Below are 24,691 nucleotides of genomic sequence, written 5' to 3'. Positions count from 1 at the left end.
CATGAGGAGCTTAGCAGTGGCATGCTGAGAAACACAGGTTGCCCTAAAAAACCCAAAAACTACCCAGCAGACAAGAATATAAAATCAAAGAATCTTCTTTCAATCACAGCTGATTTCTGGTGAGTGAGGAAGTGTTTTCTCCCTTTCTGTGCCCAGCAGTTTGTACCTGGTTAGATGATTTAAGGATAGAGAATGGGAATGTGGGTTTTTTTGTGCAGCAGGACACAGTGACCTCTTCTGGAAGCTGAGCCCTGGGAAGTTTGATGGCCCTGGGGTGGGAGCTCCTAAGCTGACCCCTATATATAAGCATGATAAAAGCACCAGTGAAGAGCCAGAAAAACAAAAGAACACCGTTCACAGCAGCTGCTGGGAGTGGGGTGAGGGAAGCTGTGGATGCTGCACATTTTGGAGTGCCATCTGCTGGCACAGGGCTCCCTCGGATGCAGGAGCTGCTCACATGAAAAGGGTGTCAGGGAAACCCTGATGAATCACTGAGATGAGAATAAACTCTGTAAAGAGTTGGGGTGAAGCAGGATGTTTTGTGTGTGTGTTGAAGACAGAATTCCCTTGCTCAGTTGTGTAAATCTGCTCCATGTCCTCACTCTGTACTAAGGAGAGCAAACATTAAATAGAGTTTAAATAAGTATAATATTAATGATTTTGTGTTCCTAGGGAGGAGCAATTTGAGCTTTAGGTCACATCTGCTGGGAGTTTGGCAGTTTTTAATCTCAGCTTGTCTGGTTCTCATCTTTAGTAAACTCCACAGGGCTGTGCAGGTCCTCTCCCTACCCAGTTCAAATAATTTTGGCCCCCAAAGGTGAGCATAGGTCTTGTTAATCAGCACATCTGCCTTAGGCACAGTAGGTCTGATGACGAGGGTGACACACTTCTGCTGTAGCATGGGGTAGTGCTAATCTGCTCTTTTTGAGTTTAAAAGGTTCAAAATTATTTAAATGAGCCAGAAACCTCAGCTCATCGGTGTGAGAGCAGGTAAAGGTGATAGCAAATGGTGTTCATCAGTTGGACACCTGCCTGCCTGCCTGGAAAAAGTGGGATATGAGGGAGAGTTTTGCACAAAAGTGAAGGGGGGAAAGGGCTTTTTGTTTGTAGGTAACTATATTATTTGTTTAAATATTTTGATGTCAGCCTTTTTTTTGTTGTTTGTTTTTTTTTTAATGTGTTTCGACCCATTTTACAAAAATTCATTCTTCACATGTGAGATGTCATTTGCTTTCTTGTCCTACACCAATCCTGTTTATTTTGAGGTTCTGTTTTGAACTTGATGACATCCAATGTTGTAAAACCTTTTTCTCCTCCTTACACTGCTTGTTGCTTCCAAGCCTACAGGCACTCACCCTTTGCAGACTTGAGTTCACACAAAATCCCTTTAATCACCCTTTTGCCTTCTTGACTCCCCTTTTGCTCTCTTCAGTCTCAGAGCTCATCAGTGCTGCTTTTTCCTCTTCTCAGCTGCGAGGAGCTGGAAAACAGTGCAAATTATTAACTGACCACCAAAGCAAAGGTTTTTGGAAGTGTGGTGTGGAGCTTTGTGTGCTATTTTTGGAACTGCTTTATTTGGAACTGCTTCTTTGTTTACAAACTGGTGATTGTATAGAAGGCTCAATAGCAGATAGGAGGTGACTTGGGAAACCTTCCAGTGCTGAATTTTAGTAGAAGCCCCTGCAGATCATAAACATTTTGCAGACTCACATGTTTCTGTCAGTAGGGGGAAGAACCCATCCCCATTTGTGGCATGTTATCCCTGGCTGGACACCAAAAACTGCTCTGTCACCCCCTTAGCTGATCAAGGGAGATAAAATGTAGTGAAAGGCTCCTGGGTCAAGATAAGGACAAGGAGAAATCACTCACCAGTTACTGTCACAGGGAAAACAGACTTGATGTGGAGAAATTAGTTTAATTTCTTACCAATTAAATCAGAGTTGGATAATGAGAAATAAAACTGAATCTTAAAACATCTCTCCTGCACCCTTCCCATCTTCCCAGGAAAACTCACTCCTGAATCCTCTACCCCTCCTTCTCCAGCATCACAGGGGGGTGGGAGATGAGAGCAGCTCCTCACAAGTTGTCTCTGCTGCTCTTTCCTCTTCTCCCTCCTCCAGAGTGGGGCCCTTCCTTGGGCACCCAAGTCACAGCAGTAAAACTGCTCCAGCACAGGCTGAGCTCTCCACAGATCCACAGGGCTCTCTTCCTTCCTCTGTCTTGGGGTTTTTTGTTCTGTTTCCTTTGTTCTATTTTTGTTTGTTTGTTTGTTTGTTTGTTTGGTTGGTTGGTTGGTTGGTTGGTTGGTTGGTTGGTTGGTTGGTTGGTTGGTTGGTTGGTTGGTTGGTTGGTTTTTTGGTTGGTTGGTTGGTTTTTTGGTTGGTTGGTTGGTTGGTTGGTTTTTTGGTTGTTTGGTTGGTTGGTTGGTTGGTTGGTTGGATGGTTGGTTGGTTGATTAGTTGGTTGGTTGGATGGTTGGTTGGTTGGTTTTTTGGTTGGTTGGTTGGTTGGTTGGTTGGTTGGTTGGTTCATTAGTTGGTTGGTTGGTTGGTTGGTGGTTTTTTTTTTTTTTTTGGTTGGTTGGTTGGTTGGTTGGTTGGTTGGTTGATTTTTTTCATGATTCTCAGAAGGAAATGGAAATTGGTGGGTCTGGATGTGTTCACAAAGAGGAATTTGAGTTGAGCAGCTGCCAAGTGCAAGGACTTTCTACATGCAGAACTGATGTGTGTCCTGGGTTTGTTTGTCCACTGATTACCGTGGAATATTGGGTATGGGGCTGGGAATAGACCTGGCAAGTGAAGTCAGACACTTTGGTGTGGCCCCTCAGAGAGTTTGAAAGCTGAGAGCAGAGGAATTGGGCCATGGTCACCTCTTGGTGAGGAGATTTGGGGAACAGCCTGCTTCTTTCAGTAGGGTTGTGCTGTCATTTTCTTTGCTTGCAGAGCAGGAAAGATGGAAGGGAGAACAGAAGTATTTCAGTGAGATTCATCACATGTGATTTCCTCTTCAGGAAAGTTGTGTAGTCATTGCAGATGTTGACAGGAACTCATTTTGCAAAAGGAGTGATGTGACACCTTCCTCTGTTCCTTTCCCTGAGTTTCTACTGAAAAGCCAAGGAAGTGGTGGGATATTTCATATTTATCCACATCATTGCATTTAACACCTCAGAGCTTTCCTTTTGATATCCTCTGTTAATTCCCAGCATCACAGCAGGAAACAAATCAATCTCCTCGTTCCTTGCTGCAAATATTTGGAGATAAGGCTACTGATAAACTCTACATTAGTTTTCCTAGTTTCAGAATGCAAAGTTGTAGATGTTGAAGCCTTACATACCATGGCAACTGGTTCCTCTTGGCAGGTTGCTCCACTGCCTATGATAAAGATGACTTTGGCTTCATTTCAGGACAAGTGATGTGAGAACGCCGCTTGTCTGCAAAATCTTTTCCATCAAGAAAATTCCTTGTGCTATGATTCACTCATGCCAAATGTGGAGGAATTAAATTCTGGGTGAGACACATGAAGGAAACCCCACAGGAGGAGAAATGATTTGACAGCTGATCCATAGAGCTCTTTCAGCCAGCTCTAAAGAAAATGCTGTGATGCCAGTATCAGTTTCCTTACACATCTGGGCTTGACTCATCTGCTACAGTGACAGAAGAAAGAAACCCAAAGAAATAATTAAAGTTCATTATTGAGTGTGTATGAAATGGCATTATTAAAGTATCTCCCTCACATTTATTTATAACCCTTCTTCCTGACAGAGCCTGACATGTTTCACAAACACCACTGAATGATTATATATTCATTGCCCAAAATCTGAGGATGTTGCTCTGCATTCTATTCATCACTTGCTCAGTCAAAATTTATGTTCCTGCGCAATCTGTACGTTTTCTGAGATCTCCTTGTGTAGGTGCATTACTCATGAGACCTACCAGGCATATTTAAAATAAATTGGGGTGGAAGGACTCACATTTATTTCAGAGGAAGCCAAGTTCTTCTGAGGAGTGTTGGACTGGGCACTGTCCCTGCATGAGAAAGGGAGACTGGAGGAGAACATCTCCATCCTCACAATTCACACGTTTTGGTTGGCAGGATGGAGCTGCCCATGATGACTTATCCAGGATAGCTGAGCTATCATAGCTCCTCTTGGAAAAAAACTGGGACTTCAGGATGTGTGCAATGCTTTTGTAAAACTCAAGTGTTTTTGTTTTGTTTTTTTTTTTTTGACCAGAGCAGTGATTGCCCCTCTGTACTCAGCACTGGTGATGCCTCACCTCAAGTGCTGTGTTCAATTCTGGGACCCTCAGGTCAAGAGGGTTTGGAGGGTGTCCAGGGAAGGTCAACAGAGCTGGGAAAGGGTTCAGAGAGTCAGTTCTGTGAGGAGAGGCTGAGGGGGCTGGGGGTGTTTAGCCTGGAGGAAAGGAGGCTCAGGAGGGACCTGAGGGGGCAGCCAGGGTGGGTTTGCTCTCTTTTCCCAGGGAACAAAGGACAGGATGAGAGGAAATGACCTCAAGCTATGCCAGGAGTGGCTCAGGCTGGACATCAGGAAGAATTTCTTCATGGAAAGGATGGTTAAGCATCAGGAGGGGCTGCACAGGGAGGTGGGGGAGTCACCATCCCTGGGAGTGTTCTGGAAGTGACTGAACGTGGCACTCAGTGCTCTGGTCTGGGTGACAAGCTGGTGATGGTTCAAAAGTTGGATTTCATGACCTTGGAGGTCTTTTCCAACCTCAGTCATTCTGTGATCCTCACAAAACTGATCCTCCATCAGCATCCTTGGGAGACTGGCCCAGGACACTCCTCAAGGGCTTGTCTCTCCTCTGTGTTCCCACCGGTCTCACCCCCTTCTGTTTGCCAAATGAGACCTGAAAATAGATCAGAGGAGTATGGATTAGCTGTGTGCCTTTGGTGTATTAGCACAGCTGTGTTTGAGCTGAGCAGCAGCAGGGGTAAAAGCACAGGCAGTGGATGCAAATAGAAGGACTCCAGCAGAAAGGTAATGTAAACTCATCAGGGACTTTAAAATGCTGAGCCAGATCGATGCTCCTCTGCTGATGGAAAGTGTCACCTCCCTCAGCAGGCAGTGTCAGTGGTTCAGGGAGAGCTTCCCATGGAGAAAGCTGGCGTGCAGCCTCGTGATTATGATAAAATATGCGGGGATATTGTGGACTCAGTCACCTTCCACAATTTCGTGTGGAAAATAGATGTCCAACACTAACTTTGCCAAGAGTTTCTTTGTCTGATCTCAGATGAATACAGAGTTTAGTATTTATCTGGAAAAGCAGTTTTTTTCCAATTATTTTTTTTTTTTACCCATTTTTATCTTATTATTAGAAGTACCCTGTGGCAAGAAAGATTCTTTTCCAGATGTGGGCAGAATGTTGTTTTTTCTTCAGAAGTTAGTGACAAATATTTCTTCAAGAGAAGAGAGATATTTTTGTCTAAAAATGTGATTTCCTGCTCCCCAATAGCTGCTCTCTGTATGGTAATGAAGGAGAAACAACAGGAATGTGTATATATATATATATTTATTTTTTTTTAAAGATTTTCTGCCTTCCTTCTCTCACCCTTTTTGCTGAAATATGTCAGCACAGGTGAGGGTTTCAGTCCCTGTGAGGGTCCTGTCTCAGCTCCTGCCATACCTGACTGGAGATCTTTGCATTTTGAAGGCAACCTGGATCTACCTTTGGTTTCCTCTCAATTCACTTCCAAGTTTTCTTGCTCTTTGTCCCCTTTCTGAGCCTCTTTTGTGTTCTTCTTTCACCCTTGCACAGTCCCTGCTCTCATTTGTTTGGCTGTCCCTCTTCCTTTGCCACCTTCTCTTCTCCTCCCCCATATTTTGTTCCTGCCATTCCCTTCTGTAAAATTCCTGAAAAAGCATTTGAGAGCAAACAGCACTGAAGCCATTTCCTTGTGGCACATCCCCCTTTTACAGCATGTGATATGATCAGTTACATTTCTGCCCATAACCAGAGGATTAATATTTAAATTGTGCTTATTGACATAATGATACCCATTGTGAGACTAACAATATAAATGTGCTGGAGGAGCAGCTAGGAAAACAAGATAAGAGAGTCTCAATGCCCAGGGGACACACACAAGGTGGAGAGTAATAGGGAGCATTATGTATTTTGCTCATCAACAATTTTTCAATGAAAGAGGATTTAAAAACTGCTGCAGTTTTCAGCATATGAAGAGTGTGAGGTGAATTGGGATTAGTTTTTGTAGTGACTCCATGTTGTAACAAACTACTTGTGACTCCAGCTTAGTTTGTGTAGTTCCTCACCTCACCAGAGTCTGTGGAAATCTGAAGTGTCCCCAGCAAATATTGCTCTCTTTTATTTGAAAATTTGAAGAGATGTGAAGCAGGGTTGATCCAGGATTGGGAGTTTGAATGGTTTAAAAAAAAAAAAAAAAAAAGTCTGTTTCTGCCTGATTTCTGCATTGCCCTTTAGGAGAACTCTCCTTGGAGAGAAGAGTAGTGATCTTCATAACTCAAAAGTACAGTGCCATGATGGAAAGTAACCATCTGAAATGAAACAAATGTGTTCAGTGCAGGTGTCACTGAATAATTAAATATCAAAAGCCAAATAAAGGTAGAAATAACTTCTGAGAAGACATCATGGGAAAATGAAGGACCAAAAAAACTGCATTAATAGGCAGGAAAATTTTTGCTATAACCTTCACTAGGATGAAAATTCTGCCCTCACAATGAAATCCCAGGAATTATAAATGTTTTCTTGCTGATATTCTATTTCTTGGTCAGGGTGCCTCCTTGTAGCATTAAAGCTCAGCCTGGAGTTTGGGAGAGAGGAGGGTGGGATTTGTGAGGAAGTTAATTTTTACACAGCGGCTCCAGCACTGCAGCACATCCTTCTTGTCCATACTGGGCCTCCCTTGATCGATTTAAATTGACCCTCAGACTTCTTCTTGCTTCTGAGCACTAAATCCTGGAGCAGCAAAGACCTCTTGTCTGACTCGAGCACATTTCATGGACAATCTCTGTCTGTTCTGTAAACTCTGTAAAATCTTCAACACACACAGCACTGAGCATCTGCTTCCTCCTCTCTCCCCACCACTGGTTTGCTTCTAATGAAATATTTATTAAGTGAATGATATTTGCAGTCAGAGAAGGAGATAATTCATGCAAGCAATCAGCTCTGGGTTAACTGGAGAATGAAAATGTCTTGGACCGTGGCAAAAACTCATAATCAAAGGGCTCCCCAGCTATCCATCAAACAATCAATTACTGTATCCATTAGTCCCCTTTCACCACACATTAGAACAATTTACTAGACGTGCTAATGTCCGGGTCATTGCTCCTTAAGGATGAGCAAACAGCCGAGCATCTATCAAAGTTTTGATGCAGTGTGATCTCCTGCAGGGTGAATGTACAGCTTAGATCACTTCATATTCTCCTGGTGTTGAGTCTATTAAAGACCTGGACTGTGAGGGAGATGCTGGTTGCCTCCCATCCTCACCAGCTGAGGGAAACTTGTCAAAAGAAGCTGAACTTGTCACATGATCCTGCCTTCTGTGTGGTGAGACAGGAGGTCACTCTGTGACAGATGAATAAACAAACTGCTCATCAGGAAACCAGAGGTGGCTTTGTCACCTCTCTGTCACTCTGGCCAGCTAATTGCAAGCACATTTTCTACTCTTATGTGTGGGGGAAGACAGGAATTCTCCATGAAGAGGGAGTCCAAGAGGCTCACCCCCATCTCTAGTCCTTACCTACTCCCTGACAAATCTACTGGGAATTCAAACCTTGCCTGCTGAAGGAATCTCTTAATTCCTCCACAGTGTAGATTTCTATCTCTGAAGGCAACAAGACTCTTTCTACAGGTAGTTGGGAGAAACAAACACATCTTAGTGTACTCAGCTGAGCTAAGTATGATATATTTATATATATATATTTAAATGTTTTCTATTAAAAAAAAAAATCCTGTGGTATTTGGTCAGGGTTTTGGGGTATTTTTTTCTTTTGTTTGTTTTTTTGTTTGTTTTTTTGTTTGTTTTTTGGTTTTTTTTGTTTTGTTTTGTTTGGTTTTTATTTTGGGGTTTTTTTAATTTTGTTTTGGATTGTTCTGGGTTTTTTTTCCCCCCCTCTTAGTCTCCCTTGGCCACAGCTGGGGATGTGTAGTGCAAATCTCTACTTCTGAGCCTGACATTCAAGGCTCCCTTTATAGTCTGTGGCACAGTCTTGTGTTAAGTAGCTGTCAATCTTTTTAATCTGGAGAATAGGGCTCTTATCTCCATTGACTTTATTGACCATGTCTCCATTGATTATAGTGGGAGTCTTAATCAGGAGCTCGGAGGTCAGTGCCTCCACTGTGGCTGTGTAAAGTTGGAGAGGTGGATTTCTGGCAGTTCAATTTGCCTGATCAATTCAAACAAAGATATCCACTGTGCAAACATCTCAAATTGGTGTTAAGAGGGATCCCACTCACATGTCAATACCACCAGTCCTGAGCCAGCATCTTCCTAGTTTATCCCTCCTCCTCTGAATGACACTTGATATCTGATGGAACCAAATGGCAGCTCTGTTAACAGGGTAAAGCTCTTTGTCTGTGTTGCCAGTTTGGAGAAAAGGCAAAAAAAATGAAGAGCAGAACTTTGTTGAGTTGAATCTCCTGCTGGAGAAACCCACTTCACAGTTTTGAGTAGACAGGGAGCAGAAGGAAATAAATTCCCTGCAAACACCCTTCCTGTAGGAGCTTCTTGTGCAGTGAAAACCTGCATTTGTGTGATAAAAATCTCATTTTCACACACACAAACTTTCAGAGGAACAGCAGAAAACTGTCGCCTTTCCACAGAGAGAATCCTGTTCCAGTGTGGGTTTGCAGACAGAGGTCTCTTTCAGGGAGTGAAATATTATTTTAATTCAGTGTGTCCCAGCCTTTCAGAGTCAGTTCATTACTTCTTTATTACTGTATGAGTGGGAAATGATCAGATTTGAGTCCTTTGGGACTGGGTCAAATAGTTGGAGAATTATCAAGATGCAGCAAGTCAACCAATCAAAGCCCCATGCAGAATTTTTAAGAGTGGACTTTAACATACGACAAAATTTATCCTGTGTTTGGGTGGAAGTTTCCAACAGAAATATACTTTTATGGCACAAGGAATGAAATCTTGGAGTTTATGGCTTGGGAAGGGCTTTGGTATGTACAGAGAGAACAAAAAAGAACACAAACAGGGCAAGTAAAATAACATGAGAAATATAGTCCATAAACATCAGATGAGAAAATGAGGGAGCTAAATTAAATAGTCTTGAAGAAAGTATCAATAGAGACATGATTGCAGCCTATAAATACGTTCAAGGTGAAAATACAAATGAAGACCAGGTGAATTATTCATGGAGTTAAATGACAGAAGCCAGGATAGCCTGATGGTAGAAAAGAAACATGTAGGTTAAGTGTTAAAACTAACAAAGAGCCCTTGTGTGGATGGTTTAAACCCCATCAGTTTGCAAAGTCAATAGCACAGTTAAAACAGAAGTAAAATAAATAATAATGATAGTGCCATAAAAATATGTGGTAGAAATTATCTGAATGTTTATCTGTGGCCTCTCCTGCCTCTGACACAGTTAAAACATTGTCCTGATATTAACTGGAAAAATGGGCAGATTATGGACAATTTTGTTACATGTCACGTCCTGGAGGCGCTGAGCTGAAAACCTTTCAGCATTTTTTTTCATCTTAATCCTTTTGCTGAATGCTTTATTTTGGAAACAGTTTGGGTAGCTTTTCAATGCTCGTGAAAGCCTGTATGCTAATGGGGTGGTGTGGGACTGAATGAGGAAAGGTTAACATCTCTGGGAGTGTATATCACCGAGACAGCACCGAGCACCTGAGGATAATAAAGCTGCTCTGCACCACTTCCCTTCCTGAAACTTCCTATTTCTTGTCACCATTTGGAAGGTTAAATTCACTTCATCCTGCCCTGTAAAGAACTCATACAGGATAAATTAGCAAACTGCCAAATTCTCCCTATTTCATTCTCCCTGGACAAACTCAGAAGCAAGATTTTGTTCCCTTTAGCAATGTTTACACTTCCTATTTTCATTATTTCACTTTGCAGGCACTTTGGTGCCAAATACACCTCTGTGTCTAAATTTCCCTAATAGTGTTAGTTTCTTGTCCCTGAGACATTGCCTAGCTCTCTAATAACTCTACCTCTATTCTTGAGGAAGAATATAATTTTCTTTCTGCTGTTCTTGTGTTTTTATCTAAACCAGTAAATGTTCTGACTTGATTTGACTTGAAATTCAAGTTGTCACTCTTCATTCTTCTGGAGATTGAAGCTCACATCTGCTGAATAAGGTTGACTGTTGTTAAATATTTCCAGTAAAACAATGTCCTCTTGTTCATGTCAGGCCTTGCTGTCAGAGCACACAGAAATCAGGGCAAGCATTTCGTTCCCTTCAGTTAAATTCATATTTTCAGGTTGTTTACAAGTCCAGAGATTAGACTGAGCTGGGTGGGAGTTATCACTGCCAGGAGAAAGAAGCATCATCCCCTCCTGCATGGACAGCTGGGGAAGTTCTATTGATGTTTTGGGGCTTTAGTGGGAACACTCAGAGGGACAGCAACCATTTCACCAATTTAGTTAAAAATATGATCTCTGTTTCGCTAAATGTATCTCTTTAGGAACAAATGGCACAGAACCTTTTAATTGTAAAAGTTCCTGTCTAATTGGGCTCTGCTGTGCAGTGCTCTGCCATAACTGTACACTTGAAAAGACAAAGCTATAATCAAATTCAAATTTCCAAGTGTTTTTATTTCATCCCAGTATTGCCACTAGGATGATCATGTCCCTTGAGCTGTAACATCTGATGTTTGGAGGAAAGGGGGAAAAAAATTGGTTTGAAGCATGGGGAGATTATAATAGAAAATTTGTGTCCCCCAATGTGAGAAGGTCATGGAGCATTTATAGTCCTGAGTCATGAAGAGGCCACGAAGATGTTCAGGAAGTTGGAGCATCTCTGCTCTGGAGACAGGCTGGAAGAACTGGGGATGTCCAACCTGGAGAAAAGGAGGATCCAGGGAGAGCTCAGAGCCCCTTCCAGTGCCTAAGGAGACTCCAGGAGAGCTGGAGAGGCACTTTGGACAAGAAAATGGGCAAATGAGCTCAAACTGAAGAAGGGGAGATTTAGATCAGATAGTAAAAAGAAATTATTTAGTTTGAGGGTGGTGAGGCCCTGGCAGAGTTTCCCAGAGAAGCTGTGGCTGCCCCACCCTGGAAGTGTCCCAGGCCAGGTTGGATGAGGCTTGGAGCAGCCTGGGATAGGGGAAGGAGTCCCTGCCCATGGCAGGGGTGGAGTGAGATGATCTTTAAGGTCTCTTTCAACCTAAACCTTACTCTGGTTCTATGATTATTCAAAATGAGACTCGTTTTTGGATGGTGCCAGAAGTTGTGGTGGGATGATGAGGTGGTGTCCCACCCTGCTGCTCAAAGCTCAGCTCCTGCTTTCATCCATGAAGCATGAACCCACACAGGGGCCCCCACTCTCACAGGGAGGCAGGAACCTCCTCTTGTGTCCCCAGCCCCACTCCCACCCACTCCCAAGGCTCTTCCAGATGCGTGGTGACAAGATTCCTCTGATCTTTGTCCTATCTTGGGATCAGTTTTTGGGCAGTAACAGAAGCATCCTGGCAGTGCAGGGGCTGAAAAATGGGCAGATATTTTTTAAAGAGTCACTAAATGAGAGTGATTCTCAATATCAGGCTCTGAACATTGCCTTGGACACTGAACAGTCCACTGAAACCCTGCCAAAGGCCAGGAAAAAAGATTAAAAAATTGATGCCAATGGAGTTTTGTGGGAGTCAAACATGTTTCTAAAAATGAAACTGGCTGAACAGTCTGAAAACAAAATGGAAAACACAAAAGCAGTCTATTTTTTGAAAGAAAGAGACATACTTTTTATTTCCAACATCCTTCTGCTTTTCCACTGCTCCAGAGTGGCACTGTGCCCGTGTCTCTGCTGCAGAAAATCAAACTGAATTTGGTTCTTGACTCTGTGTGAACCCAGAAAAAAAAGACTCCTCACTATTTTAATTTTTTTTTGGTACTAGATGGGTGTTAATGGATAAGCCAGTGACTCATTCTCCCTCTTGTTTGCCTTTCTAGCAGGAACCTGCTCCCCAGCTGTGCAGCACATATGTTGGGAGGCAGAGACACCACGATACTTTCTAGACAGTCTCGATGTGTCTGTGAGCTTTTTCAAGCATGGGCCATTTACACAAATGCTGGGGGTTTCAGCTGCTCAGGGGGGAGCTGTGAGCAGGGAGTCTCTGCCTTGCATCAGGATCCAGGCAGAAGCAGAGCTCAGCTCTCAGACAGCTCTGCCAGCCAAAATTGCTGCCAGCAGAGATGTGCAGAGACAGAGGATGCTGAGAACATAACACAGACAGCTAGGAAAGGACAGGAGCTTTAGGGATGCGTTGTGGTGCTGTAAAAACACCAGTGGATGCTCTCCTTGTCTGAAAGGAATGTTTCTCCACGTGTGGAGATGCCACCTGAAGGTGGTGGCAGCCCAGGCAGCTGGCTTTGGGAAGGATGGTGCAGCCAGGCTGAAGTCACTCAGTGAAGTGGCTTTGAGAAGCAGAGCAGGTTGGGTTGCAGAGAGGGGAGATGTGTGCCTCTCTTCACTGGTGCTCTTTTGTTTCACTCACATCACCGTGGGACCATCTATTTGCATGGCAGATAAAGTTGCCAAATCAAGGGGAAAAAAAGAACTGGAAATAGGAACAGAACAAGCTGCTCCTTCCTTCAGTCAGACAGTACATGGCAAAACGTAGCCCTCGTGATGAACTGAAGCTTGACCTAGAAGCTGATGAACTCCATGAGCAAAATATGAGTGTCAGCCCCACCATCTAAGCCTGGTAGGAATGGCATTCCTCCTAAATTTGGTCTTCACTGTGGGGAGAAAATGTGCTGTGCTTCTAAAAAGCACATCACTTATCAGAGAGCTAAACCTCGGGCCCTTGGCTTATTTTCTTTTTCTTCATCTACCACAGACAGGTCATTTAATTCTCCCACCCTGAGTACAGTAAGATCGACTCTGAACTCAAGCAGCCCTGGGTGATGAGGTCAGGATTGCTTAGAATGAATTTGGTGAAGTAATAAAGTCTTGAAGGCAAGCTAAAGAAGAGGAAAACAGTAGGAGGTATGAACTGGGGACTCTGTTACTGAGTCTCTTCCAGTTCCAGGAAACTGAAAAGATTTTCTCAGTCCTCATGACTGCAGAGACCAGAATGAGTAAATTTAAAAATGCTGTAAAGCAAACTAGCAAAATACTTTCTGTTAATACATTTTCCCTAAAATCAGTATTTTCTTGCATATCCTGTAGTAGAAAACTGGTGGAAAGGGTGGTTTTCTTGCTCAATTTCATTCCTTTCATTCAAAAGTAAACACCTTGATCAAGAGTGAAGACAGAAATACAGGAAGGATTCCAATTAATTTAAATAAAAATGCACTCCAACCCTTCCCTTTATGCTAATTTCCCCATCCTGGTTTTTCTCATGCTACATTGGTGCAGAGTAATCAAATTTGCATAAGCTGAAGAAAATGCTGAATCCATTTCTGTATTTGCCCATGTCAGTGATGCATGCAGGAAGGATTCAACACATTTCACTTGAAAGTTGTCCTTGTTGTGATAATTTTAAACTTGGCCTTTTTTGAGTGAAAAGGAAGAGCAGGCAATGGTTAATCTGTGATTTCTTGTGATGCATTTCTTTCCCAGATGTTGTGGGAAGCTCCTCTCCTAAGACAACAGAGCTCAGATTACCAATCACTGCTGTGATCTTCCATGTGAAAGACAATGCAAAATTGTAATATCACTATTTCTCTCCTCTAAAAGATTTAGAAGTCCCAGGCTGCTTGTTCTGTGCCTGCCTGAGGCCTTTCTACCTGTAATTGCTTTGGGCTTTTGCTTGGCATGGTGCATCTCTAAATCTCATTGAGCCTGCAAGTTTAGTTGTTTTGGAAGGATGGTTTGAGAGAGATCATCTAATCCTATTTATGTCAGCCTTAACCTGGCTGTATTTTGGGGATATTCAGGCCAAACTGGCTGCTCTGTGTCATTTTTGTCCCAGGCAGCTTTGCAGTGCCAACCTGCGATTAAAAATGTGTCAGGCAGAGTAACTCCAGCAGTGCTCTGCATTGTGGCCCTCCATGCATGGTGTTTTACTGATCTCTAATGCAGACACTCCAGCCTCATTATTCTACATGCAATAAAATGTGAATCTCTGAGCCTGGATGCTACTGAGAACAGGAGATGCTCATAAAGGCAGTTTATGTGTCTATATGTACTATAAAGCAAGAGATAAACATCTCTGCATTTGCATTTGGTTTGAAAGGCAAAGCCAAACATGCCCAAGGAGATGTGAGAGCTTGCAGGAGCTGTGGGAGGTGTGGTGGTTGCTGCTGGAGCTGGCCATATCCCTGCTAGAGGTGCAGGGCTGGAGACTGGGGAAGATGGAGCAACCTTCCTTGGTTTACTCCCTGAGTCATATAAAGACTCTGAAATGCTCTTTTTTTCATGGTTGCAGAAGATCTCCTTGGAACTGCCTGCAGTCTGTAGTACAAAATTAGCTCAGACAAGTGAGACTGGTTTTACCTGTGCTCCTATAAACTGGGAAGTAACAAGGAATTTGTGAATGGTGCTATGTATATCAAAGGCATCTCCAGGGCTTTACAGCCCAGCAATGCTCCAGATGCTTGAAATGTGCCTGTGAATGGAGTAGTGGTCAGAGAAAAAGGAATTTGTGTCACTTCTTATTCTCCAGAATTACAGTAATTTCACGATTATAAGCCGCACCTGAGTATAAGCCGCACGTTACAATACAGAGTGTGATAAAAGGTATCTATTCTATCACCATCTGTTGAGGGTGGGGGCAGTGATCCTCATCTCAACAGCAGATATTCTGCTAATGGGCCATCCATTGAAACCAGGCAGGGCATTGTTCTTTATCTTTTCACAACCCATCCTTCCTCCAGCCAGTCATTTTCTGCTCATGGCCATTGAGTCCCACTGTGGCACTGATAAAATTACTGCATCCCATTGGGAGTTGCTCCAGCCAGGGGGAAGAGCCCAACATTTCTTACCAAGATAAAAACAGAGGTTTTGGGACACTAAGGGAGCCCCTTTCTCCACTGGACTCCAGAGGAAAACCGGATTTCTCCACATCACCACTGGAGCTCTGGAGGGAAACTGCACCTTGTACAGGAGCACTGCTCCAACTGAGCCACATCTGTCACTGCAGGAGGATGCAGCCACCATGGAATGGGACTGCTGCCAACACCCTGCCTGACGGGGTGTCAGGTTGTACTCTGACTTTGTCAAGGTTTGGAGTTTGTTTCTTTGTAGTGCTGTATTTCTATTTTAATTTTCCTAGTAAAGAACTGTTATTCCTAATTCCCATATCTTTGCCTGAGAGCCCCTTGATTTCAAAATTCTAGTAATTTGGAGGGAGGGAGTTTGCATTCTCCATTTCAAAGAGAAGTTCCTGCTTTTCTCAGCAGACACCTCTCCTCCAAACTAAAACAGCAACTTTGGTTCTTTGTCCGTATATAAGCCACACCTGATTATAAGCCGCACTTTGGGTTCGGACCAAAATTTTAGTCAAAATGGTCTGGCTTATAATCATGAAATTACTGTAATTTTTCAGTCCAGGTGGGGGGCTGCTGGCTAAAATTCAGCTTGCTGTCAAGCAGGACCCCTGGAGTTCTGCCCCATCCATCCCAAGATATTGTGGTCATATCCTCCTCCTAAACTTTCACACACAGAAATTAAACCCTCCTCACCAGGACACCAGCCTGGTGGAGTTTGGAGTGGAAGGAGGTGGTGTAGAAATGGGTTTGTGTTGTCTCATTCCAGGCTTCATCAAGTTCCCTTCTCAACTGCCAAGGCTGAAAGTAGAATTTGTGATTGTCTTCCTCAGCCCTTCCTGCTCCTGTCCCTGTGGTGTCACTCACCTGGTGGACAGTCTGTAAATCCAGCTTCAATAAATCCTGGTCATTTATTAACTCTAACAGGGTTTTTTTGACAAGACTGTGAAAGGCCCATCTTATTTCTCACCTTTATTATCCATCTTGTACTAACCTCAGCTAGAGGGGGAGTGTGTGTATCCCTATTTGTCTCTGTTGTAGAATTTTTGTCTCTATCTTCAGGTTTTGGGGAGGATTGGAGAGGAAATTTTCCTTTGAAATCACTACACATTTCTCTGGCACTAAAAGACATTTCCCATCCATCTCCAGTCAGTATTTCATGCCCTGAATTTGCAGTAAGGGTGTTCCCTGGTAGCTGGCAATCAGGAATGTCACCGCTGAAGTTAGTGATGTAAAAAAGAGCTGCAGGGCTGGGAGGTGCCAGGACACTCTCACTGCTACAGGAGACCCCCAGCTCTCTGCTGTTATTTAGCTGCACTTCCATCAGATTGCTGCTTCTCTGTGGAATAAAGGCCATATGGGAGCCAGAAGAGAGGACATTTCAATCCCTTGCTTGGTGATTTTGCATGACAAGATTTGTCAAATTTGTGGCGTTCTGTCCCTTCTGATAGACAAATGGGGAGACAGGCAAGACCAAGGTTGGGAGGGGGTTATTTTTGGAGGGGTCTCAGACATGCAACTTCTGAGGCAAAGATTTTACTGCTGATAAAGTAAAGGCACTGACAGAAGCTGTCACCATCCGGATAAAAACCATAAAACCCCCTTTTTCTTTTTTTTTTCCCCTATCAGCAGCTGCATATAGCATCTCCCCATTGGTAAAATAAATCTGATTAAAAAATGTAGTTGTAAGCAGCAACGATTTTATCCTGGTGAAAAGATTTTATCCAACAAGAGAAATGTTGCGCCTGAGCATAATTTGTCAGATATGAAGAACAACAGCATGGTATGACCCTCAGTCCTAAGGATTTAGTTTTAAAAGAACTACTGAGCATATCAGATATACTCAACTTTTTCTCTGCTATAATTTTTTTTCCCATTGGCAGAGTTCAGTTTATAGATACATCTTGACAAAAATCTGCCAGAGGCAAATTTCAACAAAAGAACAACTTCAAACACATCCAATTAACAATTTATGAAAGGAAATCCGACAGAAAATTACACAGAGATTCACAGGGCATAAAATTCGGCACTAAATCAAATTTATTGTGGAAATGCCTGTACAGGGAGTTATGGCCCCTTCCAGGGCAGTGTCAAAGGGAACTTTATCTGTGGAGGCTCAGCGAGTGCCCTCCATCTGATCTTTTCTTGCTATAAATAAAATGTTTTGTCAGACATGGCAATGAACATAACTCAGAAGGGAATGAAGAGCACTGATAAGCCCAGCTATATGCAGCTTTCAATCAGAAGCATTAGAAGTGATTAGATTTCTTCACAGTTTCAGATTCAAGATTTTTTCACTTTATCACAGAAATGAGGGGTTCAGTACCATGGACAGCGCAAAAAAAAATCACTTTTATTTGTTAGCCCGGCATACAGACCTGATAGCAGGTCATGGGGGCTGTATTTAAATATCAACCCCTCTGCATCCTCTTGTTTTACTGATTTACTCATTCAGCAGCCATGGTTGGATTTTTTTCAGAAGGTGTTAAGGATGCAAACACATGTAATTGCCTTCAGCAGCTCTGAAATTAACTTAGGTCACTACTTTGTTTAGAGAAAGAGACCTTTACCTATTTAAACACATGGATAGCTGATTTTTTTTTTTTTTTCCCTGAAAGATGACTGAGCAGCAGCCCTTGCAATGTGTTTTCTGAGTAATTTGCAGGGGGAAGGGTTATTTACAGATACCAGGCCCAGCAAGTGAGGATGACTGAAGTTGACACAGGCCAAGATAAAGAATATTAATGGCCCAGCTGTGTTATTCCATGGACTAAGCTAATCTGAGGAGCTGGTTGCTGCCTCTCCTGTTATCTCTGTGCTCCCACATCAGACCAGGGAACATTTGAACACTTATAAATTTGTCGTCTTCCACTGAAATTCAGACCTGCATAGGACAAGCATGGCTTTGAGCATCCATTCATGGGCATTGAGGTCCTTGATAAGGCATCTTTGCGGTGACCAGAGCACACAAATTTCATCAGATTGCTTTTCCTGTGTCTCCATAAGGCAGATTCTTGGGATCTTCCAGCCCACTTGGCCATGTGCAGTTTGCCTCTGCTCATCTGAGCCCACTGGTGAAGATGAGAGGACACCTCTGTCACTAAATGAAGCATTAGAATACCCCAAGGGTTTTTTTTTTCCAGAGTCCATTAATACACTCTTTTGGCACTGAAACACTCTGCCAGGGAAGTTAGTGTCCAAGGCACGTAATAATTAGTGAATAAAACACCCCCCTGAGTATCTTAATCCTATTAAAATATGTCTTATAAAGTGTAAATTAATCTTTAACCTAATTTTAAATGATGATTTTCTTCCTGTAACACACCCTTTCACAGTAGATCCTTAGAAAGCAGAAGGTGAAACCAAGTAAGACATTAATGTCAAAGATTTTCATCTTCTGTTCATATTTTGAAATATGCTTGACTATTTGCTGCTGATTTTCCTATTTCCTTCTACTTCTTCCATCACCCCACTTCCTTCAGCACATTGTGTTATTTTCCTTGTCTGCAACAAGGTATGGTGATGATAATAATGAATTAATTTCACAAAACAAAGTCTATGTGTGGGCAAATGAAAAAATTATTTTGTTTCTAAATACAGCAATTGCATACTTTTTAAGGAGTTAAAGCAGAGTTAGAGAGTTAAAGAAACATTTCCAGGCTCATGTCCTCCAGTTCTCCAGTCCTGTGCCCTTCATCTAAATGCCCTGTGGACTCACTTCTTGTTCACACCGTGGGAATTCAGGGGAATTAATACTTTGGAAGATGTAGCCACAGTAAGACAGCAAAGGCTTTTGTTTTTCAGGCACTACTCCCAGTGTTTGGGCTTCAGGTAAACCCAGATTCAGAGAACTGAACTTCCCCCTGAGTTCTTGTTTTCTCCTCTAGCTTTCAGAGGCTTTGGGGATGTTTAGGTCAGGGATGTGCTGTGGCCACTGCCATTTCTTCTCTCAACTTCAGAGCACCAGAAGCACTTGGCTTGCTTTTTTTTTTAATTGTAACTTTTGGTTAGGAGTCAAAGCTCAGCTCAAAACCAAGTCAGAGGACCATGAACATTGTTTGAAGTGGAATCCTCATGCAGTTGTAAGGTTGGAGCCTTCAACAGCACCTCTGAGTTTAGAGCCTGAGCTCAGTCTCCAAACCAACCTTGGGTCAGTTCATTCTCCCAGTGCAGTCAGGACTGAACCTGGCACAGGCACAGAGCCTAAAAGCTGGGTGGAGAAGACTGGTTAAACTTCTGCCCCTACTTTTTGTGTAGATCCAACTGGATCTTTCCTGGACCTGAATATAAGTGCAGCTCCCAAAACTGAAGAAAATGTTATCTTGGGGCTTATAAAATGAGTTAGGGGTTTTTAAAAAAGAGGGAGAGAAGCTTATTAAACAGGCAGAGAGGCCATGGGTGGATGATTTTAAACTGAAAGAGGAGATATTTAGATTAGATATTAGGAAGAATTTCTTTCCTCAGAGGGTGGCAAAGCACTGGAATGGGGTGCCCAGAGAAGCTGTGGCTGCCCCATCCTTGAAAGTGTCCAAGGCCAGATTGGATGTGGTTCGGAGCAACCTGGGATAGTGGAAGTTGTCCCTGCCCATGGAAGGGGGTGGAATGAGGTGATCTTTGAGGTTCCTTTCAGCCCCAGCCATTCTGTGATTCTGTGACTGTGATCAGAGGTGTCAGAAAAACCAGGTCAGCTCCACAGAGTGAACACCACGAGCCTGTGAGCTGCTCAAGCTGATCACTCTGTGCTCACATCACTGCAGTGATTTCCCCTTTTTTATGATGTGTTGTTTATCTCATAAATTGAGAATGTTGGAACCTTTGTGTTTTGAATTTTGCAAGTTGGATCATAAAGTCTTCCAGACAAATGAGTAGGATTTCTCAGTGCCTGAAAAAAATTCAGGAAGAATTTGCAAGGAAATTAAGCAAGGTGAACGTGTTATTTTTCAGCTGCACATCAACATTTGTTCTGTCAGAACTGTGGAAAGTTGGCTACTGAGGCCCAAAAGTAGCTCATGAGATCTGACTTCAGCTCCTAACATTTCCTTTGAGGCTTGAAATATCTCCTCTCATGCAATTTACTTTTCTCCTCTTCACCTTTTCACCACTGTTTGTGCCACCTCTTGTATCAATATTTCCTTTCCCCACACTAACGCTGTGTAAAACTGGAAAGCATTTACACTTCCCTTGCTTTCTCTCCATTCTGCCATGCCAGCAGAGCCCCAAGGCCCCGTTCTCTGACCTGCCTGACGACGAGAAGATCTTCAACGGCGGCGAGGGCGCGTGGCAGCGGCAGGGCCAGGACCAAGCCTTGCTCTCGGAAATCACGGAGGAGGATCTGGAAGCCATCCGCCAGCGGGAAGAGGCCATCCAGCAGATTGAGGTCAGTAACCCCCTCCCACCACAACACCCAACACGAGAAAATTTGTCTCCTTGGTGTTTTTAATCCTGGCTCTGAGTGAAGATAGAAGAAAATTAAGACAAGCCACTAATTAAGTGGTGCAGGTGCCACATTTACACAATGCCAGAATGCCAACCCTGTGATTTTTTATTGCCTGGTGCTCTGTGTGTCCTCATGCCTTGTTTGCTCTTCTGGAAGGCACCAAGGCATTGAGCAGTGGTTTGTTTTCCTTAGGCTGCTCAAGCCTCTCTGCTGGACTTGTGTGCCAAGTGTGGAGCCACAGGAGCTGCAGGAGGAATTTTCATTTCTCCCTCTCACACTTGCATTCATCAGTGTTGAACATCATTCACAGTCATATTATTGAAAGTGTTTAGCACCTTCTGATGTTTGCAACATCTCTGTTCAGCCTTGACAAGCCTGAAACACAGTCTGGTTCTGCCCTGTGATTGCATTGTCTCCCACATCTTTTGTGTACCAATTCCTTACAATTCATTATTCCATCCATTCCAGTGTCCTCTCACTGCCCTGCACACTGGGCATTGCTCTGCATCCAGCCTGGCATTAACATCCAGCTGGCACATCCTACAAGGCCCAAATTCAGCTGCCCAAATTCAGTCTGGTTGGATTCTGGCACCTCTTAGGGGATTTTGAGACCAGCTGCAAGTGCAGGATCCTTGCGTTGTGCCTTGCTCAGTGTGAAGGAAATGCTGATTTACATCATTGCTGAAAATGGGGGAGGTCGCCAAGAATTTCCAAACATGGGAATCGGTGCTAGAAGGAAAACTTGGGAATCTGTATGATCTGTAATGGAAATGACACGAGTTAATTAATGGGCTGATGGTTGGGTTCTTCCCAGGGAGTTTTCCACAGCAGAGTCTGTGGTGAGGTGCTTTAATTGAGCTGGCTCTGCAGCAAAACAACTTCTTCAGTGCACTCAAACTCGAAACTGGAATTTGTCACAGGCAAAAAACCACTCAGCTTTACCATTAGAGAGAATAATAGGTAGACAAAAGGAAATAACTTGTTAACCTTTTCAAATTATTCAATATTTTGCTGTATCAAAGCATTTGGACATTCTTGATGTAGTTAAAAGAGGGCATACTATTTTTATTCCCTTTTTTTCCCCCAAAAGTACTGTAAAAATACGCAATAAAAGGAACAAAAAGAGGCCTGAATAAGTTAAACATCCCACATTTTTCTTTTTATACTTCCCTTTTTATGCTTTTGGGAAACTCTTGTTAGTTGAATTTAAGCAATAAATGGGTAAAACAAGAAAATGTTAAATCTTCCTAATCTGTATGCTTTTACAGACCTAAACTCAAGATGAACCAAAAAAGAGGGCTTCAGAATAATCAGAACATTTAATTAAGGGCTATACTTTGTCCTTTAATTGGATTGGGCTAATTTTATCAGGATAGATTTTGGGTTGCAGTGCAGCAGGAGTTGTGATTGAGTTAACAGTGCAAAAAGGGGACAAAAGTTCCTGCTGGGGGCTGGTGCTTGGAGGTTGGGACCTCTGTTTGCAAACAGTGATGGCAACATATGACTCAAGTCTCCAGGTCAGAAATTTTGACAGTTTTACAGGAGTGGGTCGAGGTCAGTGTTTGTCTAATTTCTGTTGTGGTTCACTGAGCAGACAGGAATGAGCTTTGTGTCCATTACTGGGGGTGAAGCTGTCAAAGAATATTCTCACACTGTGTATCTTTGGCTGTGGATTGTCATTTTGCACTTCGAGGCAACTCAGTGCATCCAGCTGGACAAACTGGAGGGAGCTCTGTTGCAAAGAAAATGAACATTTTGGGCTGTTCCTGCACTTTGATGGTCAAGAAGGAGGGTAGCAAATGTATTTTCTGAAATGATCTTGTGAGCAACAGCACCAGCTCACTGGAGATATTTAAGAGCAGTCTCAGTAGAATCTTGTGCCATTTTGTTTGGGATGATCCTGCTTGAGCAGGGATGTTGGATCAGATGATCCCACTGTGGTGTTTCAGCCATTCTGTGATTTTTTTGATCCTTTTTGTTGGAAATAAAATCTAAGCCTTTTTTGTTTGTCTTTATATTGCCCCTCTCCTCCACAGGCAAAAAAACCACATTCAGTAGTTGGGGGGAGTGACAACCCTCAAGGCAGCCTCAAGCACCCCAGCTTTGTAAAGTCAGGATGTGCAGTTGTGTCTCCTTGGAAAGATCTTTATTTATTTTGCTGGTTAAATCCCCTTTCTGTGACACAATCTGATGTCTCTGAGGAAGTTGCACTGGCCCATGTGGCCATGGCGGGGTAGTTGAGGGGGGTGAAGTGAACTCAATCACAATCCTAAAAAACTTTAAAAAAAAAAAAAATCTACCTTCATGTATTGTGCAGGGCTTGTATCTATTGATTTGATCCTGGAAACCTTTCTGCCTAATTTGAATTTACCTCTGAATAGCTTAATTTATGCAATTAATGATTTAGTCAGCCTAGGCAGTTCTTGTTGTTTAGGCTTCTGCTTCCTGAGAATGTGTGCACTTTCTTTTTATCTGTTTTTTTTCCCCCCTATCTCCTCTATCCATTTTTTTTTTGCTCTCAAAAAATCCCTGTTCATCCTCTAAGGAGGGCTGCATTCCACAAATATTATTTCAAATGTAGCTTAAACATTTCTCCTCAGGGGGAAAATATTTAGGACCGATGGTATTTTGTTTAACATCTCTTTTGAAAGAAATATAATGAAAATGAGTTTTTTTGGACAGCATTGTTCCTCTCCCCAGCTGTATTTGAATAAGCAGATGGTGCTTTTAAATAATTTTCACTGCATTTTGTTTTTCTGTTTGTTGACCCACATGAGCATATTTCTTGTGAAAGGACTCATCTTGTACATTAAAACTTCCCTGTTTTCAGTAGAAATTGTGGGTACACAGAGGATTCCCTGAGCTCACAGTCACAGCAATGACTTTTTTCCAGTATATTTTCATAACCAGTGAGTAGCCCACAAGGTTAAAAGGACACATTATTCCTAACTGTCAAACATAACTAATAAACTAAATTTATTGCCAAATTGATGTATAGCATTTGTTGTCCTTTGTTCCTTGGGGACCAGAATGAAGAATTGTGCAGAATTTGTTTTGTGCAAGTAGATTGGTCTCACTGGGATTTCCATGTTGCTGCATATCCAACACCAGAAACATGCAGATTTTGAGCAGCTCAGGAGACATTGAAAGAACATCACATCTTCTGATTACACACAGCTCTAGAGAAGCTCATGATGCTGGTACCAGTCATGGGACTCTTTTTTAGGAGAGTTTGAATTTGCCCTTTTTGCAGAAACACCTTCTTTGTTGCTGAAGAAATAAGGAAATGAATTCTCTTCTCATCTTGTGTCCTAAAAACAGATATAAATTCGTGCCTATAACAGAAATTTTCTTAATGTTCCAATGACTTTTTCCCACTTGTGTGTTTTCCACGTCTCCAAAATCTCTTCAGAGGTTCAGGTTAATGGGACATTGTTCTCTGTCAGGAACATCCCTCTAGGCACTTTGCAGTTCACAGCTTCCACCTAGACAGATAACAGCCAAGTCAAAAGTTCACCTGGCTGTTCATTTTATTTAAATGTGTTCCTTTTGCTATTGCTTGCAGATTAAAACCAGAGACGTCTGCAAGGGAAATGTCTCGCCAAAACCTTACATTTTGGATAAAGATCTTTATTGCTTGGAAATGTCAAAATCTGGTAGGACACAGCAGCCTTGACACAAGTGTTATTTCTTAAAATATTGCTTTGAACTGTTATATAAAACCTATTTTAACTTGAACTGTATTGGCAGTGAATAATAGATGCCATAACAACTTTATATATAGCACTGTAAAATGTGCCATCAGAAATACATGAGCTCCACTGTAATGTGCATTGTCAGTGCTCAGTGCTGGCACAAGCTCTGTCATAGCAAATATATATCTATAATATATATAATTTACCATCCCATGCCTTTCATTTGCACCTATGGTCATCTGGAAAATGGGAGGAGATAAAAGTTTGAGAAGAAATGGATAAGCAGCAAATGAGGAGCTTCACAGAATTTCAGCTGGCGACTGGAAAAACATATAAAATAAGATTCTAAATGCTGTATTGATTCAGAAAGCCTTGAGTGATCCTCCCTATGCAGACAGCTTTCCCAGGGGTGATGAGAAAGGAAAATGAGGAAAATCTCCCCCAAATG

At 42.6% G+C, this 24,691-nt stretch overlaps 1 protein-coding gene across 2 annotated transcripts in view; it reads left to right on the top strand.

Annotated features, from left to right (window-relative positions):
- The window catches only part of TSNARE1 (t-SNARE domain containing 1), a 460,525-nt gene that overhangs the window by 225,360 nt on the left and 210,474 nt on the right, over window positions 1-24,691 (top strand). Inside the window, exon 10 of one of the 2 annotated variants that reach the window (XM_033071250.1) lies at window positions 20,324-20,488. In XM_033071250.1, coding sequence (XP_032927141.1) covers window positions 20,324-20,488 — 165 coding nt within the window. Of the gene's footprint in view, window positions 1-20,320; window positions 20,489-24,691 lie in introns of both variants that reach the window. The other variant, XM_033071242.1, reaches the window with a different exon arrangement.

This window comes from Catharus ustulatus, chromosome 1 (genome assembly GCF_009819885.2).
Source record: "Catharus ustulatus isolate bCatUst1 chromosome 1, bCatUst1.pri.v2, whole genome shotgun sequence".
NCBI lineage: Eukaryota > Metazoa > Chordata > Aves > Passeriformes > Turdidae > Catharus > Catharus ustulatus.
Note: the sequence above shows the minus strand (reverse complement) of the source record. Positions and strands in the feature narration are given on the sequence as shown.